The following is a 24,499-nucleotide window of genomic DNA, read 5'->3' as shown; positions in this document are numbered from 1 at the left end:
ACTTGAAGATGGTCAAAAACAGCTCAGTGTTTGACACAGGCGTTTGACATGACTTCCACTTCCACTGATTTTAACCCACATTTGGTTTCAATTTTAGAACGTGAAAATCCTCTCCTATATCTTAATATTTAGGCTAGTCTCACTGTCTCTTAATTGCAGTTGTAACAAGCGTTTCAGTTCTGTCCTTATGGGAGGACAAATACCGTATGAAAAAAGAGCTATATAATACATTTTAGAAGGATACTGATGAGATCCATAAAATACAATAATTATGATGAAGGTTACAAAAACAAACTTGCATCGTCCTAATAGTTCCAAAGAGTTTTGTAATATCTTGAATAGATCTTGCTCTTGAATTGTTTGTTTTCACCAGTGATTTCTTTACTCTCGTTTTTGTTAATTTTCTTTTGGGACTGGATTTTGTCTTGAATAAAGATTGATGTGCCATGGTTTTTACTTTTTACTATCATTCATTTGCACTCCTTGCCGCTAGGGGGAGCAGTGTCGCGAGTTTAATTCGGAAACCAACCCGGAAGTGTCAAGTGTCAACAAAACGCAAAACACGTGTGGAGCTGGAAGAGGATGCATGGACAGTTGAGAATTGAGTCTGTTTAACATGTTCAGCTATGCATTAATATTATTACCGGGATATATCGATAGTAGGCACTGAATGCATGGAATCTAAGGAATATTTTATACAATGAAGTTCGCTTATAGGGTAAGTAAGGCACTGCTAGATAGCTAACTGACTGTTAGCAATGGACCGCAGCCCAGACACATTCATATTGTATGGGAAATAAACTTGGCAACATAATTTAATGGACGAATCACTCGTATTTACCGAATTTACCAAAACAGCTTGATCGGTAAACTAGTGAACTGTCGTTTAATTTCTATTTCTCCCGGGCATTAAACGTGCCAGTAATGTTTGTGTAGAATCGTCACATTTATGAATTGAGTTCTCTCCTACCAGAAATTGACTGCACTGAAAAACGCTCTTCTCTTCACTGTACATTAGTTCTCCAATCTGTTAGGAGCTGTATATCGCCAGGGGAATTTGAGTTTTTCCAAAGATGGCAACAGCGTAATCAGTCCAGTTGGGAACCGACTGTCTGTCTTCGACCTGAAGAAGTAAGTAAGCCAATCATTCAATGAAACTGCTGGAAGATGAAAAGCTCTGGAGATGCTCTCAGTCTCATGGTGTATGGTGCATTTTTTATGGTCTGGTTTGGATCTACTGAACCTCCCAGAGAGAGAAGTAGTCTAGTCACCAGTAACAGAACATCCTAACTGCGTAATTCATTGCACAATTAATCAACACTGCACTAATGACAAAATAAAAAATTGAACAGCTGTAACAGTAGTATTGCAATTTTAGCAATATTGAAATATCCACAAAAAACGTTACAAGCATTTGGTTACATTAAGAACAATTGTAACACATTTACTCCTAATTAAAAAATAAAATTTAACATCAGCTAAGGTCACAATATAAGAAACCAGTCTTTCTTTTGTGAAAATGTGTCTATTGTCAGTGTAAACAAACAAATGTTTAAACCTGCTGTTTAAATGCAAGCAGACCTTTATCATAATAAACCCAAAACAGAAGCCATTTAAGACTGAAACATTTCCCCCTCTGTCCTCAAGCAATACATCTGAAACGCTGCCAGTCTCTACTAAGAAGAACATAACATGTGTGGGTCTCTCTCCGGACGGGAACCTGGCCATACTGGTGGACGAAGGTAGGAAATACACACAACTGAAAGCTGCCACTGAAACTTCCCTTCCCTTCCCTTTTCACCAATACTATGTGATGATGTGGAAAAAACTTAAAGACCACATCACTTTCAGTTCAGTCAGGACCACTTTAGTCAAAACACAACACCACTTTAGATACATTTAAAGCTTTTATTTGCATAAGTTAAATTTGGCGGTATGGCTCTGTTCTGGACAGCAGCAGCAGCAGATTCTGGGAGCTCCTTGCCCTTCCACAGCATCTGTGGAATAGCCTTAAGGCAAGGAGCAGCAAAAGACCCCCAGGTACAGAACAGAGCAGCCACAATGACAACAGAAATGACATTGTTTAAGTCAGATATAGCATATAGCATGAAAGGAGGAGCTGGGGAGGAGGTGGGTTGCAGAGGAAGCAGCAATGACAGGCAGAGTAAAGCAGGTTTAAATAGGGCGCCCCTGTTTGAGTTGAGCCAATGGCATCAGTTGAGATCAGCTCCTAATCAGCTGTGGGCTGGGTTTAAGCTGGGCTTGACATCCGTGGCCTGCCTGAACTACCGCCTTGCTCAATTTTATGGGTCTGTTTCTGCGTAAAATCTATCTTTTGATATTCTTTTAGCAACTGTTGACCACATTTGATTGTAATTTCAAGCAAAAACAATATCATTGCGAACATTTATTTGCAGAAAATAACAGCTGGTCAAAATCAGAATACACAATCTCATTTTATACAGAATAACACAAACTAAATAACTTAAGTTAATACGCATAAATTAATGATGAAAATAATAACAATGGCTTTGCTTAGGATGGGTTTAACAGTCAGTGTTTAGTGGGGAAACTGACTCATCACAGCTTGGATGCATTTTGGAAAAACAAAAAAAGATCTAGAAAAATTATGGTGTGGTCGGTGTAAATATAGAGCTGTAAATATAGTTAAATGGAAGATACTTTTGGTGCCGTTGGGGAAAAACCAAATCAATCAAAGTGTGTGTGTGTGTGTGTGTGTGTGTGTGATACAGATGGAGCGGCGTTGCTGGTCAGCCTCATCACGCGGGCCATCCTCCATCATTTCCACTTCCACAAGCCTGTGAGCAGCATCCGCTTCTCACCTGACGGCAGGTGAGCAGCTCAGCACTCACTGTAGCCACGACCAAAAGAGGCTGCATCTGTTTCTTATGTATGTATATTTTATTTGGATTTAACCCCCCCTCCCCTCCCCTTCCCCTGCAGGAAGTTTGTTGTGACAAAGGAGAATGTGGCGTTGATGTACCACGCTCCCGGGAAGCAGCGGGAGTTTAACGCCTTCGTGTTGGACAAGAGCTACTACGGCCCCTACGACGAAACCACCTGCATCGACTGGACTGACGACTCTAAGTGAGTGGAAGACGGACGGTTTGTCAGACACAGCAGTTCACAGGAGACTTTTGTTATTCCTTTGGTTTAAACTTTAGAGTTTGGCTGTTAATTAGGTGAACTCTGCAGATGACACACACACACACACACACACACACACACACACACACACACACACACACCGATAACAAATGCTGTTAACTGGGGTGTGATTAAATGAAATGGAGACAATTGGGAAATTATTAATTTTTTTGCTTTGAAAGAAAAAGGACAGGCCATACTGACTGTTTAAATTGACTGTCATTCAATATAAATTATTTTGATTTTGAAATTGACCATAAGTAATTGTTCCTAAAGAATGAGTTTAATGCAAAATGTACTGTATCGGTGCGTTGTTATTACTGATCTAGAAATGCTAATAGCAACCAATAATATTGAAGCACTGGTATATTGGTCTTGGCCCAAATCAGGTGTGAATATGATGCAAGCTGGTTCAGTTGTAAAAGCGTCATTCTTCCAGGGTTTCCTCTATATGCATTTAGTAGCGGCAGCCCACCGCTGCTAAATAGGGATGGTTATCGTTAAGGAATTAACAATACTACTACTCTTATCGGTACTGCTTATCGATCTGGTACTTTAACGCTACTCTTATCGGTTCTTTTTGTTATCTTTAAGAGAAAAAAAACAGAAACAAGTGGGACTGGGTTAGGTTCATTGTAGCTGCAGCTTTAACAAAAAAAGGTAGCAAAATGTTTGGGTGTGTTTTTATTATTCATTAAAATATCCTGCATTATATAAGAATTAAAATCTCCTTTTACCACTGCCAATACCAACATTCAGTTAGAAAAAGCATAAACAGTGGTGTAGTAGTGGTAAATACAGAGGTGGGTAAACTATGTACTGTGTTCCCCTCATTGATACAGTTGAACTGAAAATAGGCGAGTAAATTCTGCCTCATTTCAATATGCCCCTGAATAAAACACGACACTATTTGCCTGCTGCACTCGCCCCAAAATCACTAAATCCCCCCACCCCCTGCTCTGAAAGGAAAACTGCATTTCTGAAGGACAGCTGAGATGATGCTCTGACGATTTATTTTGGATTGGAACACACCAAATCAGCTGGATAATGTTTACTCTCATCATTAACCATCCATGTTCGCATAGCTACATCTTGTGTGTGGGCGCTAGGCTGCTAGTTGACATATCATAGGCTACATGAGGAGGTGAACGGGGTAACCAGGTTGCGTATTGACAGATGAAATTCGAGTAGCTTGTGGAAAACCATGCATTTCTCAACCATCCATGTTCGCATAGCTACATCTTGTGTGTGGGCGCTAGGCTGCTAGTTGACATATCATAGGCTACATGAGGAGGTGAACGGGGTAACCAGGTTGCGTATTGACAGATGAAATTCGAGTAGCTTGTGGAAAACCATGCATTTCTCAGTTTCTATTTGATGGACTTTCGCTAAGTGTTTAGACAGATTGCTCGTGTTTCCACCCTTACTAGCGATAGTAGCGAACAATTTGTTGCACTTGTGACAAGCATTGTAAGCAACATCGACTATCTAATGAAGTACTAACTAATCCACACTTTTTGATCGTTTCCTTCTCTCTGCTATCTCTCTTTTCACTGCGACTCGTTTGCATGAAGAGGGGCGGTGCACAATATATACACACACACACACGCTGAAAGCAGGGCAGCAGGCATGGCAGGCAGGCAGGTGCAAGTGGAGACTTTCACACATGGCGCCTCGCTGTTGTGTCTCGTCTGAGACAAATGGAGCGATCTCTTTTAAATATATCATAGGCTAGACTATAGGGGTGGGGGAAAAGATCGATACACCACAGTATCGCGATATTTTGCCTGACGATATTGTATCGATATTTGGACGCCAAGTATCGATATCGCAAAAAATTTTTTTTTTTTTTTTTTTTTTTTTTGCAACTCATGCCAGGCCACCGGGCTACTATAAACTTTAGTTCCAAGGCCAGCAGTAAACAAACGGTAGCATATTTTCATTTTGTTTTAACAGTAACAGTTTTGTCATAACAGTAATTTACAAATTCCCCAGTTACTGAATGGGCTGCACAAGATGTTTTGTGCAAGTGAAGTGAAGTTGCATTGTTCAAAAACTACATAAGTACAGTAGTCCACACACACATCCAGTTAAGGTGGACTGTAAGTAGACTGTAACAAACAGTTCAGTTTGTCAGGTGCATGCAACTATGACATGACTTTATGAAAGTTGTTGGTCTGTCTACTTGACAATGTTGCTGCAATAAAATGGTTGAAGTCAGATGTACAGACTGAAAAATTGTTCTTATATAAACCAGATGTTGACAAAGTTTTCCTTTGGGGACATCATTTGCAGTTGAAAAAGTAAGAAATCGCAAAATATCGAAATATCGAAATATTCAATATATCGCAATATCGATATATCGCAATATCGAAAATATCGCAGTATCGCAATACTATCGTATCGCAATACTATCGTATCGCAATACTATCGTATCGTGACTCAAGTATCGTTTCAGTATCGTATCGTGGGCATCTGGTGATTCCCACCCCTACTAGACTATCATAGGTATGTCTTACGGAGTTGGTGAGATAACATGTGCGCAGCGAGATAACGTTTATTAAGCAATTATAGGAAATCTATTTTCTTAATTTCTCCAGTACCGATAAGTAGGGCTGTGCGATTAATCGATTTTGAATCGTAATCGAATTAATTAGTTAGGACGATGTTAAAAAAATGAAAATCGTAAAATCGTTTTTTTTTTTTTTTTTTTTTTTTTTAATTTTTTTTTTTTTTTTTTAATTTAATTTTCACTTTAACTAGGGTAAGTACGTTACGCAGGGCGGCTCTCTATCATGTACGCATGCTGCTACTTGTCCATTCTCACCGCTGTAAAGTCTCTCTAGAGGCTGTGATACTGCTACTAAAAACAGCAGCACAATGGACTTATTTCAACACCTCCGACCAAAAAGCAGCTTGTTGCACTGCCGGCTGTAGCCTACAAGATAACGATTGCCACAACACACTCACGCGCGCACACGAACACAGACATTATCACCGGACGATGAAACGTTGCCTTTACAGTTCACATAATAACAAAACAACACGTGAGGCCACCGAGTACTGATAGATTGGCTGTATTCATGGCTGCCTCAGCTGACTCACCTGTCCCTGTGTGTCTGAATTTCCCCCTAACTGCTATCGCAGTTCCACGCATTCCTGTTGTGACTTTGTGTTATTCTAGTACAGATATAACTCCGAGCACGGGTGGTCGCTTAGACACTAATATAATTATCTCACCGAGGAACACGCAAATCCACCAGTGTCAAGTTAGCAAGCAACAGCCAGGAAGTTAAGCATAGCAGCGGCAAGCTAAAACAGGAAGTAGAGTTGTTCTACCTTCAGAGTAAAAGCGTAAATTGTCAATTATGGAAAAAAGGGGGGAAAAGAGCTCTGCAGGGCAACAAATGTTTAGAGAAGTATAATAGTATAATAAATCGAAATCGAAATCGAAAATCGGGTTTTGAGAGAAAAAATCGTCAATTTTAGTTTTAGGCAAAATCGCACAGCCCTACCGATAAGAGAACAGTTAACGTGAAAGCTTATTGATCCTCCGGTATTTACAAATTTGGCCCCGGGGCCTGTTTGGTACCGGTTTTTGTTTCCCATCCCTACTGCTAAATCCTGGCCACCGCTGCTTCAAAATAAGCTAACATATTTTTCGGGGGACCTGGCCAAGAAAAGCAGCATGAAGTTACAGATGCTACAAACAAACAAACATTACATTATATAACATCACTTTTATAGAGAAATAAATGGTGCAAAGCACAAACTGTTATAGAAAAGTAAATCCGTGCAATTCTCCGGGCTGGCGGTGTCGTACGACATGCGATTAAATAAATCCTGGAGGAGACACTTTTTTCACACTGATCAGTCCAGAATCCTAAATGAAAGCATCAGTCCCTGGTGAAGTTGTGAATTTGTCCCACTCTCCCCCTCAGGTGTTTTGTGGTTGGCAGTAAAGACATGTCAACATGGGTGTTTGGTGCCGAGCGCTGGGCCAACCTCATCTACTACTCCCTGGGTGGGCACAAGGACCTGATCACCGGCTGTTTCTTTGAGAAGGACAGTCTGGATGTGAGTTTGTTTTTCCTCTCCATTCATCTGCTGTCATTATAACTTATTATATCATCTGAAAGGAGTCAACACCTAAAGAGAAAGTAAGAGGAACTGTGTTGAACCCTAAATCAGTATAGGTTGGCGAACAAAGAGTAAAAGGTATTGAAAGATATTAATATATTAATAGAAAGCTAACTGAAGATCTTGGTAAAAACACAAAATATTAAGGATAAAGTATATGCTGATAAAAGTATGTTTCTACGGTACTCGCTAAATAGAATTTTCACTATGATGGCGTTTGATGTCCCGATGTTTGCAGATTCACAACCTTATTTTTTAAAATGTCTTTTCTTTTCTTTTCATTCTCCATCATGTACACAATATATACAATCCTAGTACGCATGGGACATGACAAATACAAGCAAAATGCATGGCAGAATAGACAAAACAACAATTGCCTCTTTACGAACAGAGGAAGACTTCATATCTCTCTAGTTCCTTTATCATAATTATCTAATGTTCCAGTTAACATAATTTCATATGAAGTTGTTTCAACCAATAAATCCATCCACTCTTTAAAAAGTGATACTTTAGTGTTGTTTACCTTAGTGTTGTTATAATGCCGACAGATATTTCTCAGTCAATGCATATGTCATTTTGTAGTGTGAAACTCTTAATTCTGTCTCCCTGATGTGTTTTGCCGGCAGCTGTACACGGTGAGCCAGGACGGGACGCTGTGTGTATGGGAGAGCGACACTGAGCTGGACGGCCTGGTACTTAAGAAGAGCCAGCAGAGAGCCATGTCCCAGACAGAGGAAGAAGAGGAGGAGGAGGAGGGAAAGGTCATCAGAGGGAGAGTTGAAACTCTGAAAGAGAGGGAGAAGACCAAGAACGTCCGATACAAGCACAGGAGCAAGTAAGCTGACACAGATTTCAGTGAGCATGTAATGCATAATATCCATTTTCAGGCCAAATGTGGCCATACAGAGTTGTGATAATAAAATCTGATCTTATGAATCAAATTAGCACTGCAACTAACGATTATTTTCATTGTTGATTAATCTGTCAATTCTTTTCTAAATTTATTGATTCGTAATTTGGTCTATAAAATGTCAGAAAATGGTGAAAAATGTCTATCATTGTTCCCCAAACCCCAAGATGATGTCTTCAAATCTCTTGTTTTGTCCACAACCCAAAGATATTCAGTTCACTGTCAGGAAACCAGAAAATATTCGCATTTAACAAGCTGCAATCAGAGAATTTCGTTCTTTTTTTCTCTTAAAAAATTAGTCAAACCAATTAATTGATTATGAAAATAGTTGGCGATTCATTTGGTAACTACTACTCAATCAAGTAATTGTTACAGTTCTAAATGATATCTTAAAAATCACATAGAAATGATTGACAAGTGTAACCACAGCTTTTGCCCTGATATTGTGGATTAAATTACCTGCAATCTGACCGAACTGTGTAGTTAATCAAAATCTATTTCCATATCCAGTCTTGCTTGTTTTTTTTAATGTTTTTCAAGTGCTGGCTGCCTTTTCTACATCTTTCATGGATTTGTATTTGTAAGTAAGTTTCTAGAATGCTGTATGAAGACACACATCTGCCTTATATTGTTTCCTCATCCGTAAATAGAGTAACGTTATTCAATCAATTTCCCCGAGCACAGCAGCTCTTCATGCTCTGGGAAAACTTCCAAAGAAACTTTTGAATGTCGTTACCTTTACATTTGGACATGGCATGTATTCTTGTCTCTGTTGGGCAGTTGCTGTCACAAAGTGAGGGAACGTTTCTGTGATAAAGCTCTGATAGCATTGTTAGCATTTCTCATGATGAACAATGTTTGCAAAACAAGCTACTGTAGGAGCTCCTGTTACTTTTCACAAGGAATGCCAGCAAGCAGATTAATTTCTTAATTAGTGCCAGTGAACTTCTGGCAAGGTGCCTGGAGAAGATAGCAGATCCTAGCTCAAAATGTCAAAGTAACCCCAACGTTTAATTGATAATGGCTTCTAAAGATGTCTCCTGGCTCTCGCCGACTCTACTGTGTCAAGTGTGTCTGACTCTCTTGATCCTTTCCCCCACAATTCTCATAGACATTTCTTCAACAAGGAGGGGGATTTCAACAAGCTCACGGCCGCCACCTTTCACAAGGAGAGTCACATCCTGGTTACGGGTTTTGCCTCTGGAATCTTCCACCTGCACGAACTTCCAGAGTTCAACCTGATCCATTCGCTAAGGTGAGGGGCCCACCTGTCACTCAAGTCAATGTCATACTTGTTTTGTACACTGTTATGAAATAAGCTGAGTAGGCTCTATCCGCGCAACACTTCTGTGTTTGACATTAGCCCCCCCCCCTATAAACTAACTACATATTTGGCTATTTGCATGTGTGTCCCTCCAGTATTTCGGACCAGAGAATTGCTTCAGTGGCTATAAACAACACTGGGGACTGGATTGGCTTTGGTTGCTCTGGTAAGAAATCACTGTTTCTTCATATGTTGTACACTACAGAGTTGGGTGAGGCATGAGTCCAATAATTTGACAGGTGTAACATGTCTTAAGCTATTGCATAGAGTAACTTGAATAGTGTCATGAATAGAGAAAAGAAGGTGATAATTGATGCTAATTGTTAATGTCTAATGTTTAATCTTGGTGTCGCGGCTGGTGTTCTTTCACAGGGATGGGTCAGCTGCTGGTGTGGGAGTGGCAGAGTGAGTCGTACGTCTTCAAGCAGCAGGGACACTTCAACAACATGGCTGCCCTGGCCTACTCTCCAGACGGACAGTACATCGTGACAGGAGGGGATGACAGCAAGGTGAGCACTCCGTCTCTTCCACTACAGCCCATTTTGAGCATTCATACACACGTGTGGAAAACAGGGAATTAATTTGCTAATTTGGAAAGTCTGAGAGTTCTGGAAAATATGGAAATATGGTATCGTTCAGTCTCATTACACATATTTGTACACATTTTATGTAATTGTTGACCCACCAACCATCATTCCACATATTGTGATATTTGTTACTGTGAAGAATAATCTTCAGCTAAACAGGGATGTATTCAATTGTAGGAGGATATGAGCTAGTTGAGAGTCATATTGGTCTAGTGAATAGGTATTGGTTAATTCATAAATTGTAAGATCGCTCTAAAATACGAAGGCAGACTATTGAGCATTTTCATTTCCATGTAACTTTACCAAGCTGTGTTGTTGAGTGCTTTATGGGTGGTCAAAATAGAACAATGCCTCACAAATGTCATCACATACAGTATCAAGAATATTGAGCTTAATGGTATTGTGTGAAGAATTGCAGCTACTTTGTTCTCAACATAGACATATTTGTGCATTAAATCTGAGCGGGATTTCATTCTCCACAGGTGAAAGTGTGGAACACCAACAGCGGTCTTTGCTTCGTCACGTTCACCGAGCACACCAGCAGCGTCACCAACGTCACCTTCACCTCGAGCGGCTTCGTCATCGTCAGCGCCTCTCTGGACGGGACGGTCCGAGCATTCGACCTCCACAGGTGACGGACCCACAGACTTACACTTCAACTGACTGGAGAGAGAGGAGAGTGTGCAAAAATGAAGAGGGAGTGGATGTGATACCTAAAGAAATGGAAATAATTAATTTGTGCATAATACTGTATGTAAAGCAGTCAATGTAGCTGAAGACTGTGTGTGTGTTTGTGTGTGGGTTTATAGACGCGCTTTACATTCTCTATGTGTGCTGCTGCTGCAGGTACCGAAACTTCCGGACGTTCACCTCGCCACGGCCTGCGCAGTTCTCTTCCCTGGCAGTAGATGTCAGCGGGGAGCTAGTGAGCGCAGGAGCCCAGGACTCCTTTGAGATCTTCATCTGGTCCATGCAGACCGGAAGGCTGCTCGAAGTAGGTGGTTCCCCAAACACTCTGTAGGTAGTTGGCATGGGAAATAAATATGTCTTATCTGCGTAAATCATATTGAACACAAAATCTTCAAACCTAATCAAGGACTGGAAAAACGAGGGAATTTTTTTGATTGAAAATGTGTTGGAATCCTGTGTAATGTTTTATCACTCCATCTATATATATATACAGAATTGAATATGTGGACTTGGTCTGTTTGTTTGTTTGTTTCAAGTTCTGTGTTCGGCCACAGCTATGCCGTTTTACGTGCGATCAGGCTGAAACCTTCAGGGTGTGTAAAGGGCACCCGTGCGGATGACCTGACGGAGCTGGATTTTTTAATTACGCTAATTAGCTAAGGATGTGATGTCATCCGTGATGATGTCAAAAGTGATGTCATAAGGGCACGCACACACACACACACACAGATCAGTGATGTCACACACACACACACACACACACACACACACACATACACAACACAACACAACACAACACAAGGAGGCATTGTGACGACAACACTGATCAGTGATGTCAAAGGGGGGCACACACCAACCCACACACTGATGATGTCATCAGTGATATCATAATAAGGCACACACACACACACACACACACACACACACACACACACAAGGAGGCATTGTGACATCACTGATGCAATAAAATTTAGTGAGCAACACACACAAACCCGCGCGCGCCAATAGGGCAGGTGGGGCCGAACTACGGGCGACTAGGCATCGAGCGCGATGCCTAGTAATATACAAACCACAATGCCACCCTGACTTGTGCCTCCGTATGGTCGTGCAGGTCCTCGGGGGCCACGAGGGTCCGGTCAGCTGCCTGTGTTTCAGTCCGGTCCAGTCCATCCTGGCCAGCGCCTCGTGGGACGGCACCGTCCGCCTGTGGGACATGATGGACAGCTGGCAGACCAAGGAGACGCTCCGCCTCACCTCTGATGGTAATTAATGCACAGCAGCACTGTTTGGCTTATGAGTGGATGAAGACATGCTTGTACAGATGTGTCTCCCTGGGACCACTCTGTGTGCACTCATGGTGTTGTAAGATACTTAAAAAATGGCGGGGGGGGGGGGGTGAAGGGACCGGTCCTTGGTGATGAAGTCTGCCTTTCTTTTTACTGCATGATTCTAGAGGTCTGAGAGTTGGGTTTGAGTGATGCCGGTGATTTTGGCTGCTTGCTTGTCTGATTATAATGGGTTCTTCCTTGGCCCATGCTACACCCTTCTACCAAATGTCATGCTGGCAAACAAACAAACACCAAAGAAACAAAGCACACTGAAAACATAACCTCCTCGGCGGAGGTAATAATTATACTTGTATACATAATATAATAATAATAATAATAAACATATACATAATACATAATACATACATAATCTGTAGTGAAGAAAGTAAATAGTAAATACTCTGGAACCAAACCATAATACACGGCAGTGGAGCATTGCCAGATTTTGATGACATCACAGATTAGTTTCAATCATGAGAGACCAGAGGGTAGAGTTAACAAGCAAGCTTTATTCAAGTATGGCAGGGCGATAAGATCTATGGCATGAAACGATATGGCAACTAATTCTGATGGCATGGCAGCATGGCGACTAGTTCTTTGGCGTAATGACTCTGTGCTAAGAAGCCTCTCTTCTTGAGGCGAGAGAGGGCATCTGCTCGGACTAGAATAGAGAATCCCCCCCCGTAGGGGATTCTTCAGGATTCAAGACATTGGTGGTGGACTGGGGAGGTGGGTGGGGCGAAACACAGCTTTCAGAGAATGGGATGTGATCAGCTCGGGTACAGCGACCAGAAGATCAGGGAAAGAGAACGATGACCCACTGAGCATGGCTATAAATACTGCCATGTCATAGCCTCGGCACTGACGACATTATCGGCGTCATATAGGCAAGTGCGTCACACGGACATCACACTAGGATTACACTTGTCGTCACACTAGGATTACATATGATGCGAGGCAGCATGTCTGGTCTTCATCTTGAAACTAGGTCGAGACCACCATTTGATTGAACTAAGGTCATAGCAATACAATTTATTAAAGGGTGGATTTGCATTGCAACAGGTGCCTATGCACGTCTAGAAAGTCTCTCAAAGTAAAGCAAATTATTTTGATATTTTCAATCCTTAAACATTTTGGAAAGATCTGGAAAAGTTTGGAAAAACAATTATTGTTCAGTCGCCAAACCCATGACCACAGATTTTATGTCGATGAGACCCACTGTCATTTCCTGTTGAGTAGACCAAACTGCCATGTAACCGTCATGCAGTCTAGTCATGATCACAATTCACAGTAAAGCTGATTGAAATCTTAAAATCCAAGAAATGGTGGTCTGGGAAACGTATGGCCTTTGCAGTGGATAATGTGGAGCTTGACTGTGTCTTCCCCAGGCTTGTCGGTGTGTTACCGGCCGGACGGTCAGGAGCTGGCCGTAGCCACTCTGGACGGTGAGATCTCTTTCTGGAACCCGCACACGGCCGCGCAAACTGGCTCTGTGGCTGGCCGCCACGACCTGGAGATGGGCCGCAAAGAGACCGATAAAATCACCGCCAAGCAGTCTGCCAAGGGCAAGTGAGTGGGAAAAGTTTACTTTAGGGCTGAAAAATTAATAGAAATATGATCAAAATCGCAATATGGCCAAGTGCAATATCCAAATCGCAGGAACTGCAATTTTTTGATAAAGGTAGAATGTGTTGCAACATAACATTAAATGAAGCATTGTGGTGCTACAGAGATGCTCCAGAATACAAATCATATTCTCCAGACCTACGGGAACATGCTTGTTTGGTACAGACCCCAGCAAAGATCACAATCATTTTATATATTTTTTCTGTGAAAATAAAATGTAAAAATTACCATTTCTACTAAAATTGTGACTCACATCGCAATCACAATATCTGTCAAAAATAATCTAAATTATTTATTTATTTTGCATATCGTTCAGGCCTAGTTTACCTTGGTGCATTTAGTATTCAGTTCGTTTAGTTTCACACTGCCCAATTACAACTAAACCAGTGCTTGCAAACAAAAGTTACCAGTTTACTGGTCAGAGGTTCGTGCCAGGTTAGAGATTTTTGCAATTTTTGCTGCGACTTCAATCATCCCCAACTTAACCCCACTTTAGGACTTACAGTATGATAGAATTGGTTGTTGATTCGGGTTGTGTGTCATGCTCGTGTGTCCAGGTCCTTCACGTCACTGTGCTACTCTGCGGACGGGGAGTCCATGTTGGCAGGAGGCCAGTCCAAGTTTGTCTGCATCTACAACATCAAGGAGCAGATCCTCCTGAAGAAGTTTGAGATCTCCTGCAACCTGTCCTTTGATGCCATGGAGGTATGGGCCTTTCACCCGTTTAGAGCAACATAGAGAAATCAGAAATATGACATGCTGACATGAAGTAAAAGACTAAACCCAAACAATTGTCACTCCTTGTGTCCCGATCCAGACGATCCATCTACCATAATCACTTTTAATGCAAAGTCGCTACTCAAGTTTGGAATGTCTAAATATTATGTATAGAAACAGAGAAACAATTTGGTAATGCACAGAATTTGTTTGTTTTTTAAATAAATACACATTTTTGTTTGTCCCAGTTTACATACAACTAGATATTTTGTGTAGTTTTAGAATCCCTGCCATCTCAAATATGATGTTGTTTATTGGTATGACTAATCATCTTTAGAGTGATATGGAATAGCTAACGGGTTGGGCGATATGGCTAACAACACAGATCATTTTGAAACTTGACCAAAATCTGTATATTCTCATTATTATCAATCTATGGTTATGGAAAAAGATTATTAGCATTGATAGATACAGCAGCAGTTTCAAAATGAATGGTTTGATGGTCTAATTTTGACCAGTCAAGTTTTAGTCTTTGAATGTCCCCATACGAAACCTTGAAAGCCATTGGAAAGTCCATAAATTTGATGTGGAAACCACCCTGTAATGTGTCTTCCTCTGCCTTCAGGAGTTCCTGGACAGACGGAAGATGACAGAGTTTGGCAGTCTGGCTCTGGTGGATGAGGGAGCGGGGGACGGAGACGGGGTCCACCTCAGCCTCCCCGGAGTCAAGAGAGGTGCGATGCTCACATCAACACTCTTCAGCACTCTGACGACAACAGTTAACATTTTGCAAATACGTTTTCATCTTTAATGAACAGCACATCTCTCAAAAAAAGCGTAAATTACCAGAAGAGGGACGATAATCACTTCTTGTTGCTGCTTAATTCAGTCTACTAGTGGTTTTGCTCTAGCTCTGCTCCATGTGCTCACTGCCGTCTTCTCCCTCTGTCTCTTCACAGGCGATATGAGCTCTCGACACTTCAAGCCGGAGATCCGAGTGAGCTCGCTACGTTTCTCCCCTACTGGTGCGTAGCAGAATTACATCTATAATAGTTTCCCCCATTGAAGTTGAGATGTGGCAGATTTGTGATGCCAGTGATTTTTACATTAGTTAGGAGGGGTTAGTCAATTTTTGTGATCAAATATTGTTTTACATATGGTTTTATTAACCTTTATCTCTATAGAGTGATGTGGCCTAGATCAGTGATTCTCAGCCTCTTTCATATCAAGGGTTAGGGTTTGATTTTGTCCAGAATTCTGAGACTATCTGTATTGTAGGCAGAGAGATAACAGACTATCTGTATTGTAGGCAGAGAGATAACAGTGAAACTATGATCAAAACACTAATTCTTCAACATTCTCCAATTGTATTAACTTCTTGTAAATGAAATAATGGTGAAGTTTAATGATTCGTCAGTTTCCTGGGGACCTCTTGGAACCTCCCCAAGGATCACTGGTGGTCCCCGGACCCCATGTGGAGAACCACTGGTCTAGACAATAGACCAGAATCTTCAAATACAGTCCAAAATCAAGGATTTTATCTGAGGAAAATGTGTAGGACCCCTATAATCAGAGTTTAAGTTTCATGTCCTAGCGCAGTGGTTCTCAAACTTGTTCACGTCAAGAACCCCTAGACTGACACAAGTTAGACCACGGAGCCCCATTTGATAAGGTTTTGTCCCAGGGTCCCTCATCTGATAAGTTTTCTGCTTTTAGATGTTTTATTACAGAAAGTGTATCAAACCCATGACCAAAATAGTCATATCATTGTCTTAGCATACTTATGGATGGAACTATAGCTAGTGAAAATAAATGATTCGCCTTTTTGCTGGGGACTCCCTGGAACCCCCTCAAAGACCCCTGGGGGTCCCCGGACCCCACTTTGAAAACCACTGCTCTAACCTACAAATCTTTTTATTTAACTTTTTTTGTGATTAGGCAATAAATAAATCTAAGTGGAGTGCAGTGTCTGAGTGTACTTTTCTCTCTCTGTCTCTCTGTCTGCTCTCAGGCCGCAGCTGGGCGGCCACCACCACAGAGGGCTTGCTGGTGTACTCTCTGGACAGCTCTCTGGTGTTTGACCCGTACGACCTGGACCTGGACGTGACGCCGGCCAGCACACGCAGGCAGCTGCGGCTCCAGGAGTGGGCGGCAGCCATCGTGCTGGCGTTCCGCCTCAATGAGCGAGCCCTCATCCAGGAAGTGCTGGAAACAGTGCCGCACAAGCAGAGTGAGTGAAACAGGCAGCCGGCTTCTGGTGCGCTGGCTGTTTGAATACGGGAATTAAGAATTCAGAGCCAGTTCTTTCCCCAAATTTACTCCAAACATCATTATAGTGAAAAGGCTGAAGAGGCTGTACTCTTTCATAGTGAAAAGGCTGAAGAGGCTGTACTCTTTCATACTGAAAAGGCTGAAGAGGCTGTACTCCTTCATAGTGAAGACGCTGTACTCTTTCATAGTGAAGAGGCTGTACTCTTTCATACTGAAGAGGCTGTACTCTTTCATACTGAAGAGGCTGTACTCTTTCATACTGAAGAGGCTGAAGAGGCTGTACTCTTTCATACTGAAAAGGCTGAAGAGGCTGTACTCTTTCATACTGAAAAGGCTGAAGAGGCTGTACTCTTTCTTACTGAAAAGGCTGAAGACGCTGTACTCTTTCATACTGAAGAGGCTGTACTCTTTCATACTGAAAAGGCTGAAGACGCTGTACTCTTTCATACTGAAGAGGCTGTACTCTTTCATACTGAAAAGGCTGAAGACGCTGTGCTCTTTCTTACTGAAAAGGCTGAAGACGCTGTACTCTTTCATACTGAAGAGGCTGTACTCTTTCTTACTGAAAAGGCTGAAGACGCTGTACTCTTTCATACTGAAGAGGCTGTACTCTTTCTTACTGAAAAGGCTGAAGACGCTGTACTCTTTCATAGTGAAAAGGCTGAAGACGCTGTACTCTTTCATACTGAAGACGCTGTACTCTTTCATACTGAAAAGGCTGAAGACGCTGTACTCTTTCATACTGAAAAGGCTGAAGACGCTGTACTCTTTCATAGTGAAAAGGCTGAAGACGCTGTACTCTTTCATACTGAAAAGGCTGAAGACGCTGTACTCTTGAAAAGGCTGAAGACGCTGTACCCTTTCATACTGAAGAGGCTGTACTCTTTCTTACTGAAAAGGCTGAAGACGCTGTACTCTTTCATAGTGAAAAGGCTGAAGACGCTGTACCCTTTCATACTGAAGAGGCTGTACTCTTTCATACTGAAAAGGCTGAAGACGCTGTACTCTTTCATACTGAAGAGGCTGTACTCTTTCATACTGAAAAGGCTGAAGACGCTGTACTCTTTCATACTGAAAAGGCTGAAGACGCTGTCCTCTTTCCAACTTTGACTGAGAAGATCTTTGAGAACTCCGAGCCACAATGGTGGAGTAAAAATCCACCCACAATGCTAAACGACACAAGCAAGGCTAAAACTGACCAAAGACGGTGTAGCAACTGATAATGTGATACGTTGTGAAAATGAAGCCCCTCTAAGGGGCTGTGCACATTGGACCTGCGTTTTTGAGGACCGCACCTGGCGTTTAAGCACCTGGCGTTTCAGCACCTGGCGTTTCAGCACCTGGCGTTTAAGCACCTGGCGTTTAAGCACCTGGCGTTTCAGCGCTCTGGGCGGCTCGTGTTTTTGGCGGAGGGCTCTGGGCGTCTCAAGCTGAAAAAAGTTCAACATTTGGAGGAAAAGCGCACTGCTCGTCAATGTCACTCTCCTACCTCTTCTCCTGGCAGAGGGAACTTCAAACCCCGCTGCTGCCAGAATTGCCAATAATCTGGCTTTCATGTTTACAGTGCGAACAATCAACAACAGACAAAACTAGCTGGCTACCATCTGTGTGATCATTGCGTCCTGAACTGTCCTGCGCGCGACGGCAGGGAAAAGCAAAACAAAACACACAAAAAACACTCCGTGCTCTGTTTTGTGCGCATTGGAAGCTCTCTCGAAATGATTTCTCAAAGCGGTCTGATGTGAAAAACACAGGTCCAATGTGCACAGCCGCTAAATGGGTTGAAAATGTAATACAACTTGCTAATGTAATACATGTTCAGATAATGCATTAATTGGCAAAATGTAAAAAATGGGAACTTGACATATATGCTGGCGGATGCGTCTGGCCCCCCTTCCTTTCCGACCTGGAAAACGGTCTGGCTGATCACAAGCGTTTGTTTACCTAATATGGGGCAGGTTTGATACGATGACTGACAGAGGAGTGTCATTGAGGCATTTTAGTTTCACGTTCAAATTCACATTTCATTGCTGTGATTGGCTGTATGTCTATCGAATTGTGTCCAGTGGCATTTTGGTCTGTGCCCGTTGATAACGCCCCCTGGAAATCAAAATTGAACTGACAGTTCTAGACTCATTTGCGAATTGGTCTGGCGATGTCAGGCTAGCACTTTGGCAACAATTTGGTGTTGAAATGATAATTTAATTATATTTTTAACAGTTTATAATGACGGTCAGTAGGAATAGTTTTCAGTGTTGGGATTTTGTGTGTACTGAACAGACTTTAGACACTGAAGATGATAACATCCTGGTGACAAGTGCCAAAAAGCTTAAGAGGGGACTTTTATTATCCTGTTTTGAATACTGGTTAAATTATTGAATCTACAAGTACAGGTTATTGATTAATTTCTCATCATTTTGCACATCAGTGAAACCCATTGTTCAAATGTTCAATCCAGTACTTCAAGTTTGTACATGATTTAAATGTGTATTACACCATAGGATTTACAGGCAATTAATGTTGAGTAGTAGTATGTAGTTATTTTTCAGGTTAACCCTTTCTTAGTCGATTTATTTTTTATTATTTTATTAATTAATTTACTTTGGCTGCATTTTGAGCTGAAATACCTGAATGAATAAGGACATTGGTATACATCTGTGTCCTTTGTGTGTGTGTGTGTGTGTGTTTTCTAGTCGCAGTGGTGTGCGGCTCCCTCCCTGACGTGTATGTTGAGAAGCTGCTGGGCTTTGTGGCGGCCTCCCTGGAGAAGTCGGGTCACCTGCAGTTCTACCTGACCTGGGCCCAGAACCTGCTCATGCTGCATGGACAGAAACTCAAGAACAGGTGGGGAAAACCTGCTCCTTAAACACATGAACCAATGTTGCCAGATCTCGCAAGAGAAACAAGCAACCAGGCGCGCGGTGGAGTCGGTAAGCTCCGACTCGCTTTCAGAACGGACACAACAATAAACTTAACCTGGGAATGTTTGCATTACTTGGAACTGATGGAACACTTGAAAGCACTATGTGATGCGTTCTAGAATCGCTCAAGTGTTAATACTTTTTATGAGCAACAGCATCCAAAATCAAAGAGAGTGAAGATCAAATGTTGATGACTTTGTAGCGGGTGATCACAAATTGTTGTAGCCTACTAATAAACTCCCCTTAAAAGCAACATTGAAATGATGTACAGCAGGACGAGCACCATGTTTGTGAATAGAATAATGCGAGAGAACAATGCGTGATGTAAACTCTGCAAGCTCTATAAAATGACTGTGTCAAGGAAATGAATGGAGTGTGATTCTGTTGAGGAAAGCAGATGGCCTGTACAAATATGACACAGAAAATAAGCAGAAGGTTCGCACAAACCTCTGCTGAACAAATCTCCAGCTTGCAAAGCTGCAGCTTCTGTAATGGTTTGTTTGTTCATAGTTTGTCTTCCGGGCTTGATTTAGACTTTCCAGCTAGCACATGAACACAGCATAATAGTTATGAAAAAAAAAAAAAAAGTCCAGTGGGGGGAAATCCCAAGTCCAGATCATGACAAATCAATTGAAAGCTACAGTATCTATCTCCCAAAATGTCAGCCGAGCAAAGCTTGTTAAGATGTCTGGCTCACAAACAGAGAAACAGACAGACGGTGAAAACAACCCTGCATCGTTGTTGGTGGAGGAAATTAACTTTATTATATGTTAAAATGCACTTTCAATCAGCAAAGAAATTGATATGTTACGTAAAATATGTTACTATGGCCATTGTCGTCGTATCTGTTTTGTGTATCACTGCTTCTGACACTTCCAATTCTGATTGAATGGTGGTTAAATTTAAATATGCTTATTATGGTCTGTCATAGGCTTTTCCATTCAGAGTGACTGACTACTCCATTACTTTGTGTTGTGCAGGTCATTCAGAGTGACTGACTACTCCATTACTTTGTGTTGTGCAGGTCATTCAGAGTGACTGACTACTCTATTACTTCAGAGTGACTGACTACGCCATTACTTTGTGTTGTGCGGGTCATTCAGAGTGACAGACTACTCCATTACTTTGTGTTGTGCAGGTCAGGAGCCATACTGCCCACCCTCCAGGCCCTGCAGAAGAGCATCCAGAAACACTTTGACGATCTCTCCAAACTGTGAGTCTCCACATTTTGACACATTGAAATATCACTCCACTCTTCACATCAAAACACTGTAAAACCACAATGTGGTTGTCATACTTATAACAGGACAGTAGAACCATTTTTTACACACTTTTCTAAACCTTTTGTGTACGGTAGTTTCCAAAATTTTCAAAACCTGGAAATGACCGAATTAGTTTTCCACACTGTTAGAGAAAACTTTATCAGACTCACACACTATAAATACATTTCCAGACTTTCCGCCCCTTGCTTCAAATTCACCATTCTGGTCATTTCAGCCAGTCATTTTCCAATACATGGCACGGCCTCGCATTGTAGAGCGCGAACAGGCACGGCCGGCTCAGTGCAGGTGGGAATTTGTATTTCCATACATCAGGGCGACCCGCTTGAAGGTGTGTCTTTACGTGCTTGTCTGGAGTTTGCAAAGCAGCAGCAGCGATATGGCTGTGTGACTGACTAGCCACTAATGGTCAAAAGTCAAGGTTAAAACGGGGGATAAACATTGCATTTCCTCACAATAAAAGGCCTTCCACTAGTTTGTCAATGGAAAGCTTTTATTATTAAGCAGCAGCAGCAAAAGGAAATGTTTTCATCATCTCAGCAGTAACGTATCACGGGTCCGATACGGCTGAAAGCAGTCAGGAAACAGTCAAATAAAGTGGATATCTGTGAAAGTACAAACCAAAACACAGGGAAGAAACTAAACTTCAAACCACAGAGATTCAGCTAGACGCTACAAAAGTACTGAGAGCTGAACAAACAGAGGCTTTAAACTAGGGATGTCGACGGTTAACCGTTAACCGGTTAACCGCCGACAACGTCAGTGGTCGGTTAAGCATGTCGGTCAAACGGTTAATTTGCATATTAAATTGGCATACAACGTGTTGCCAATATGGTGTTTTTTTTCCTCCTCCGCTGTAAGCAATGTTAACAAGTAGTTACTGTAGCAGCAGGATATAGGAATTAAAAGCTCCTGCCAGAACAACATTAATTTAGAGAAAGGCTTTTCCAAATGTTTGAGAGAAAAGCCGTGTGCATTGTCAAGCAGCACTGACTTCTCTGTCCGCTCCATACATGCGCCACAGCCCCGCCCCCCTCTGCTTTGACCAGACAGGAGAAGTGCGATACATTTCTCCCCTGACGCGTCGCCCTGCCTGCCCTGTGCAGACTACAGCCAGCCAGTCACTCTGCTGCTTCTGTGTTCCAGCCGCTGAAACGGGTTTTCAGTTTGGTCAGGACAGGAGCGCATGGCCTGAAACCCGACACCTTGCTCATCTCACAGCGTTCAGCGTGCACTGCACTTCATTCGGTTTCACTCTCTCTCCCTCCCTCTCTGCATGCTCATCATGCACACGCATGCATACGCTCGCACTCAATGATCGATCAAACAGTAGTTTTTTACCGTGTTACAAAAATGCAGACATGCGTCTAATTGACGATTGAAAAGTAACAATTAACGTTAGTCTTTACTGTCCAACACAGAGCAGTTCGGAGGAATTGTTTCACAACGAGAGACGGATTGTTTGTAGACTGCATTCATTGACACTTTCAAAGCCGGTGTGAAAGCAGCTACTGACAGCTGCAAGATAGAGAGAGCATAGCCCTCGTTGCGTGCGTGAAGACAGAGGGAGAAGGAGTGAGACCAAAAGCAGGTATGGCTAAAAGTAGAAGATACTGTAGTCATGCACGCGTTGTCAGTGCGCCTTGCAGCCCCTGGGCTGTCGTCCACTCAAAGTACCGTACTTCACGGGGCGGCTGCGTGTCAATTGACGTGTCCTTAATATGCAAAGCGTGCAGCTCAAAGCAGTATAGCCTATCGGAGGAATGTTTTTGTTTAGATGGCTGGAGGATTCAACTTGTCTTTTCGTTTTGTTAATGTGTTTTCTTCTGCTTGTAGATGTAAAAATAAACGCTTTCTAATGAAAAAAAATCAAGCATTTGTTGTGGTAAGGGTTTAATAGGGCACAGACAGTCAAAATGCGCATTTTAATCTTCTCGGTTAACCGACACTTGTCGGCTAATGACTGTCGGTTGTCGGTCAAGAAAAATGATGATTTTCGACATCCCTACTTTAAACAAGCACGAATTTGCAAAAGCTGCGATCACATATGTAAATTCCAGAAATGCAGGATGGCAGGGTCAGCCAACCCTACTCTGCCACCCTGTATTTCAAAATGTACCCCAAGCCCCCCCAGGGGGAAAGCTGTGCCAGCTAAAGCCCCCCCAGGGGGAAAGCTGTGCCAGCTAAAGCCCCCCCAGGGAGCTGTGCCAGCTAAAGCCACCACATGGGGAAAGCTGTGCCAGCTAAAGCCCCCCCAGGGAGCTGTGCCAGCTAAAGGGTGAACTTTTTGTGGCCCGACCGACCAACCTCTCCCCACTCCAACACAGAGACATGAGTTTCCCAGCAAAATGTTCTGCTCTGTCACAGCTGTTTGGGGGGGGGGGCTCCAGCCCAGTCTGGCTCACTGCGACCCCACACCGGAGTAGGTCCATCTCGGGCATGCTCGTGCACGGACCGGCACGATAAAACTGATCATAGGAAATGAAATAAGCACATGGTGCACCCCAGCCCAGACAAAAGCGGCAATGGAAAAGGACTAATGGTGTGTTTTTTCTGATGCAGGTGTGACTTTAACATGTATAACATTCGCTATGCGGTGGCCCTGTCCAAGCAGCGGGGCATGAAGAGGGCAGCTGAGGAAGACAAGGAGGAAGAGGAAGAAGAGTTGTCAGAGGGGATGAGCGAGGCGTCTTTAGAGGACGTGGACATGGTGCTGTAGGCTGCAGCCTGAAGCTAATGTACCTCACTCCATCAACATAACATACATCACCATCAAGAGAGTAGTGATACTGGACTGTAAAGAAAACATGTTTCTGTGTACCTCGGATGATTGCAAATGTTTTTTTTTTATTAAATTCTTATATAAACTGCAAGAGTGATTGGTCTGCATCGTTTATTAAAGAGAAAATGAGATCCCAGATGTGTTGCATGCAACCAATCTGTAATGTGAAGAGAGAACATTTTGGCAGGCACTTGATTTATTTAATAGATTAGAAGGTTGCCAGTTTGAATCCCCAGAAGAATGTATGAGTCCCAAGCGTGGCTGGAAAAGTTAATGCTGTTAAACAGTTAATTAAAGCTACTCTCTAGTGAAGATGTTCAGTTTCAAACTGTGGAGCAGAACTGAACATTCGATTTTCAGTAATTGTACAAGCAGCTGTTGTACAAACCACAAAGACTAGTAATTGACTAACATTTTCAGTTAAAAACAATTGAACAAATGTAAAAATGTATGCATTTGTCCATAGGGTATGAATGTGCATTTTATATAAGCCAGGTATGAACACAACCAGGAGGGGTGTCGTTTTTATTTTACTTTTTACTTTAGCTTTACAAGGTTATGGTTACCACAAGCTAAACATACAAAAAGGCCAAGTACATTACTAAATAAGTTTGTAAAACAGCAGTTGCACAGAAAAGCTGTAGAGCAGTGATTCCCAAACTGTGGGCCGTGGAGGTACTGCAGGTGGGCCGCGAGTGCTCTGCAAACACTGAGTAAAGCTACATGGAGATCCTGTTATCAGAAGAACCTAAGGC

At 42.3% G+C, this 24,499-nt stretch overlaps 1 protein-coding gene across 2 annotated transcripts; it reads left to right on the top strand.

The window, feature by feature from the left end:
• Positions 1 to 561: 561 nt before the first annotated feature.
• pwp2h (PWP2 small subunit processome component) lies at positions 562 to 24,371 on the top strand. 2 transcript variants are annotated; one of them, XM_083633617.1, is made up of 22 exons: positions 562 to 653; positions 685 to 718; positions 1,019 to 1,131; positions 1,648 to 1,742; positions 2,754 to 2,853; positions 2,965 to 3,108; positions 7,110 to 7,245; positions 7,935 to 8,143; positions 9,330 to 9,473; positions 9,638 to 9,708; positions 9,915 to 10,051; positions 10,612 to 10,760; positions 10,976 to 11,123; positions 11,931 to 12,081; positions 13,536 to 13,716; positions 14,331 to 14,478; positions 15,116 to 15,224; positions 15,450 to 15,515; positions 16,502 to 16,720; positions 19,455 to 19,605; positions 20,821 to 20,895; positions 23,525 to 24,371. In XM_083633617.1, exons 2-22 carry the CDS (start codon positions 701 to 703, stop codon positions 23,679 to 23,681), a joined length of 2,721 nt encoding a protein of 906 aa, XP_083489743.1. In that variant the 5' UTR covers positions 562 to 653; positions 685 to 700; the 3' UTR covers positions 23,682 to 24,371. The 2 variants fall into 2 exon arrangements, with proteins under 2 accessions (XP_083489743.1, XP_083489742.1); XM_083633616.1 differs by having other exon boundaries at positions 579 to 718.
• The last annotated feature ends 128 nt before the right edge of the window (positions 24,372 to 24,499 follow it).

Source organism: Poromitra crassiceps (assembly GCF_964638095.1).
Source record: "Poromitra crassiceps genome assembly, chromosome: 3".
In the NCBI taxonomy this organism is placed as follows: domain Eukaryota; kingdom Metazoa; phylum Chordata; class Actinopteri; order Beryciformes; family Melamphaidae; genus Poromitra; species Poromitra crassiceps.
The sequence above is the reverse complement of the archived record's forward strand: the minus strand, read 5'-3'. Positions and strand labels throughout refer to the sequence as shown.

Excerpts from the sequence above, each read along its gene's own strand:
- pwp2h (XM_083633617.1), top strand. Across the intron at positions 2,854-2,964 it reads CGCTTCTCACCTGACGGCAG|GAAGTTTGTTGTGACAAAGG; the intron begins GTGAGCAGCTCA and ends CTTCCCCTGCAG. Across the intron at positions 3,109-7,109 it reads GACTGGACTGACGACTCTAA|GTGTTTTGTGGTTGGCAGTA; the intron begins GTGAGTGGAAGA and ends TCTCCCCCTCAG.